Below are 4,941 nucleotides of genomic sequence, written 5' to 3'. Positions count from 1 at the left end.
CAGCGAAAGTTGCTGCGATGTTCTGAAATGCGCGTCTTTATGGGGCGTGTAGTCATGCACACATAGTACAAATCACATGGACAGATCAGAAGATAAATGCAATTTGTGCTATTGCAATTCGTATGTCCCCTCATCTCCCAGGTGAAGGAGTCATTCAACCTGATCGTTTTGTGTGTGGTCGTGAAAGCACAGGCACTACACATTCCACAGGGGTAGTGTCCCTTAACCACGGGTAATTGCCATAAGGTTGTCTGCCTGTCTGGTGTCTTTTTCTTTGGCCTTGTTTGGATCAGGATATCCTTAATGTTCTTTGATCGTTTGAATGCGAACCGTGGTGGTTCAGAGTCAAGGATTCCTGTGTTCAGAATCTGCCAATGTCTCCTAAGGATTTTCTTAAGTTCATTCGAGGCTCATGTGAAAGTGGTCACACATGTCATTGGTTCGTTGTCCTTGGGGCTCTCAACTTTCCGTTCTAAAAGGCTCTCTCTGTGGTTGTTCCGAGCTCGTTTACTTGCTAGAGCCACTTCCCTTCGTGGGTAACCCCTGTCTGTGAGGTTTTTGGAGAGGATTATGGATTGGGAGTTGTAACTCTTAGTACTGCTGCAGTTTCTCCTCACCCTTAAGAATTGCCCGAATTGCAGATTGACTCTCAATGCTTTCGGGTGATGGCTTGTGAAGTGTAAAAGGCTGTTTCTATCAGTACTCTTCCTGAACATTGTTTTGTTGAGGTGGCCCCCTTCAATCATGATGGTTAAGTCTAGAAAGGCTATTTGGGAAGGGGATGCCGTGATAGTGAAGTTCAGGTACGGATTCAGTGTGTTGATCCATCTAAAGAATTCATTGTATGATTCACTGTTGCCCACCCAGAAGATCAGGATGTCGTCTATGAAACGTTTCCATAATCTTATGTTTGTCTGGTATGGGTTGGTGTGATGAAAGATGTGTTTGCCTTCGAATTCCGCCGTCAGAAGGAAGTGCCAGAACTTGCAGACAGGCGCTGGGCGTTCAAAACAGGGGCTACACTACTATTTCTATGGTCAGGCTAGCCGTCGTCAGACAATTATATGAATATCTCCACTTCATTTAACTGTATCCACACATCCACGCAGTGGTTTGAGTGTCTCCATGAGCTGAGCCAGGTCTCTGCGGTCTAATCCGAGTGCACCCATCCGACCCTCCTCACCTCCGCAGTTCCACACAAAAGAGTGTGAAAGGGAGTGCGGCCTCCCTTTCATACTCCGATGGATTAAACCCAGATCTTTTGACTGGGTGTGAGTGTTTGATTGGTTCAGATGCTCCGTCCATTACCACCCCCTTTTGTAGATGGATTAAACCCAGATCTTTTGACTGGGTGTGAGTGTTTGATTGGTTCAGATGCTCCGTCCATTACCACCCCCTTTTGTATCCCTTTCACACTCCGTCACGGGGGCGGGCCAAGAGGGTCGCGTCGCTTCCTTCTCAAAGCAGGGGGTTGGGGGCAGTGCATGGTGCATCAGTAGGGTGACCAGAATTTTAAAGCAAAAAACAGGGAAATTTTACGAAAACAGAAGAAGGACTACAGTTTTATTTCAAGCGAGCAGCACAGAATGACAGCGCTCCTCAGCAGAGAATTACAGAACTGGCAGCAAGAACATACATAAAATGCAGTTTTTTCAGACAGATGTTGGTTGGAAGCATGGAAAGATTCATAGACGTGTGGTGTGTACAAGGATAAATGGCTTGTTCAATGGCTGCAGTGAATATGGCGATGGGAGTGTGGATACCTGGAAAGATGTAGTTAAATAGCTAAAAAGACGCAAGCATTCTTGAGTGAGAATGGATGATTGGTGCACAGAAGTGGCTGAATGAAAGCAAGCAAGAGTAGGTTTAAATAGGAATACAAGTAGGTATAAGTAAGAGTAGGTAGCAGGAGTTGTCCTGAGTGTTAGAAAGTAAGAAAAGGAGTAAGAGTAGGGAGACATTACAGTCAGAGCAGGTAAGAGTAGGAGTGATTGTAGGACTAACAGTAAGTGTAGGAGTAGAAGAAAAAGTAGGAGGAGTAAGTAGAAGAAATCAGGTAATGGAGTAAGTACGAGTAATTACAAGTAGGAGTAAGTACATGTAATTAGAGTAGTAGTAAAGGTCCGTGTAGGAGTCAGAGAAGGAGTAAGTAGGAGTATATATAAAAGGAACATTAAATAGAAGCAAGGGCTGGAACAGAAGTAAGAGGTTTTCTACTTAATAGCTTAACAATTCTTCAAAAATTGAGGGCTTTTCCTCGATGCAATGGTACTACAGGAAATGCATTCAGTACAGCATGTCAAAGTTATTTTATTAAATACACCATATTGCTTTTTTTAAAACAGCAGTCACTCGGCGGGTGCCCTTACTATCCCCCCAAATCACTCTTCAGTGATCTAACTTGACAACTGCTTAGATTTATTGTCTTTATACTTCTTAGTTAGATCTGCATTTGCTAGCCACCAATGTTTATTCTTGTGTTCTCAATTATCCATATTAGGTGAGTAAACTGCACATCTTGATACTAAACATAGGAGCGTATGCGCACATTGGATGGCAGAAGTGTGGTTGATTTGGGCCCTCAGTGAGACTTCACGCTGCTTCAATGTTCTTGGGACATTCTAACATTCTTCATGGTTCTGCTTTGAGTAACTGAATATTCTCTTGGATTGTTTTTCTTCCCAGAGGACAACCTGAATTAAAGAGATGGTAAAAGACAATTACACTACCGTTGACACCTTTGTTATCCTGGGTCTTACCCAATTTCCGGAGTTTCAGATCCCCTTATTTGTGTTATTTCTTCTCATCTATTTAATGGTTCTAATGGGAAATTCTATCATCATCTTCCTGGTGTGTGTTGAACCTCGCCTGCACAGCCCGATGTACTTCTTTCTCATCAATTTATCGCTCTTGGAAATCTGTTGCGTTTCTGTCACTCTCCCTAAAATGCTGGCAATGCTAATGACTCAACGCAAAGACATCCCCTTCGCAGCATGCATCCTTCAGCTGTATTTGTTTCTGTGCTTCACAAACGTTGAAATGTACCTCCTATCTGCAATGGCCTGTGACAGGTATGTGGCAATCTGCAACCCCTTACGGTATTCCCTTGTCATGAGCAGGACCATCTGCCTGCTGCTAGCTGCCACTTGCTGGCTGCTCGGTTTTTTGTCTCCGCTGGCACATACCATCTTAATATCTATGGCCTATTTTTGTGGGTCAACAGAAATAAACCATTTTTTCTGTGACATTACGGCGCTGATGGCATTGTCCTGCTCAGACACTGCTCTCATTGAATTATTTTCGTACCTAGAAGGTGTCATCTTTGGAATGAGCCCATTCGCAGCAATAATCACATCGTATGTCTATATCGTGACCACCATTCTTAGAATCCCTTCTTCAGAGGGGAAGCGGAAGGCGTTCTCCACCTGCTCGTCCCACCTCATGGTGGTCATCCTGTTTTACGGATCCTGCATAGGGGTTTACATGCGGCCAACCTCGTCCTTCTCCATGGACGAAAACAAAGTGGCAACTGTGGTCTACATTACAGTTGTACCGATGCTCAACCCATTAATCTATAGCCTCCGAAACAAAGAGGTCAAACACGCCTTGCGTAGCATTTTGAGGGTACTATAAAACTAGGAAGGCTATTGCTGATGTAAAGCTAAATACTGCCCTGGCACTACACCAATTCACTGGAAGAATGTGTATATCAAAAGTGATGGTTAGAAGGGTTTTCCATATGCATACATTCAAAAATGTATACTAATCTGCCTGAGACACAACAAATCATTGAGGAGTAAGACAAACACATGATAATTGAAACAGGGATCATCAAACACGTGTTTATTAACCACAGCAACAGAATACAAATCTTTTTACCCCAGATCCACCATTTGAGTTCTAAACTTCAGTTGACTTCGAAACCTGATTCTATATCACGTCCATGCCATTTCAACAAATACTATAGCATAGTAGACACAGCCAATGCCACAGTCTCACCCATCATTAACACCGCCCCTAAAAACACCACCAAAGAAAGACTTAGATGACCATGCAACAGCCTCTTGTCCATATACATCATATACAATATATCCGTAATTATTGTACAGATGAATAGCCCTCCCTTAACACATCTCACAACCCAGTAATTAAAAAAAGTAATGGTTCAGTGTCCATCAGGCATTCTGGTACTGTATTGTAACATTTATATAGTGCATTCTACCCCTATGTAGGGTGTAGAAGTGATTGTCTACATGGGTAGCATGCTATACCATGTCAGGTATTTTGTTTTGAGCCTTTGTGAGAATTGTTTCCATGTCTTGCGTGCTGCCCTCCAAGGTGTGGTTAACGTGTTATGGAATACAACACTTAGCAGTGTGATGAATGATGAAGTGTGAGAGACAGGCATGCAGTTTATGCTTTTAAGTGAGTTGGCTCACTCGACATTTCCTTTTATGGCATTTCTTATGATCATATTCAACTTAACTATCTACTGCACTGAATTGCTGATTCCGAGATTTAGGAAAGTGCCCTTTTCGGCATGGTCACCCCCACCTTTTGCCTGGTATTTGATGAGATTTCAACTGGAAATGCACTGGGTTCCTGCTATCCAGGTCCCCAGTGCCAGATCTCATTCCCAAAAGTGCGTGAGTGTTCCCCCAATTGACAATACCTTTAGTACCCTCTGAAACTGCCTAGTAAATGGTACCACTAGTACCTAGGGCCTGAGGTACTAAAGAGGGTGTCCAAGGGCAGCAGTATGAATTATGCTACCCTATGGGATCACTCACCAAGCGCATGCAAGCTGCTGATGCAGGTTGCGTGTGTTGGTGCAGACAAAAGTGAAAACATGACATGGAACTCAGCCTGTGTGCTGTGCCTACCAACACTGCATGCAGTTTCAGTTTATGTCTTTATTTCGATTAACAAAAAATTATAAAA

At 43.3% G+C, this 4,941-nt stretch overlaps 1 protein-coding gene across 1 annotated transcript; it reads left to right on the top strand.

The window, feature by feature from the left end:
• Nucleotides 1-2,706: 2,706 nt before the first annotated feature.
• LOC144828203 (olfactory receptor 5V1-like) lies at nucleotides 2,707-3,633 on the top strand. Its single transcript, XM_078686292.1, has one exon. It carries the CDS (start codon nucleotides 2,707-2,709, stop codon nucleotides 3,631-3,633), a length of 927 nt encoding a protein of 308 aa, XP_078542418.1.
• The last annotated feature ends 1,308 nt before the right edge of the window (nucleotides 3,634-4,941 follow it).

The sequence above is a fragment of the Lissotriton helveticus genome, chromosome 4_1 (genome assembly GCF_964261635.1).
Source record: "Lissotriton helveticus chromosome 4_1, aLisHel1.1, whole genome shotgun sequence".
NCBI classification, from domain to species: domain Eukaryota; kingdom Metazoa; phylum Chordata; class Amphibia; order Caudata; family Salamandridae; genus Lissotriton; species Lissotriton helveticus.
This window is presented reverse-complemented; position numbering and strand designations above follow the sequence as displayed.

Coding starts and splice junctions, on each gene's coding strand:
- LOC144828203 (XM_078686292.1), top strand. CDS start 2,707: ATGGTAAAAGACAATTACACTACCGTTGACACCTTTGTTATCCTGGGT.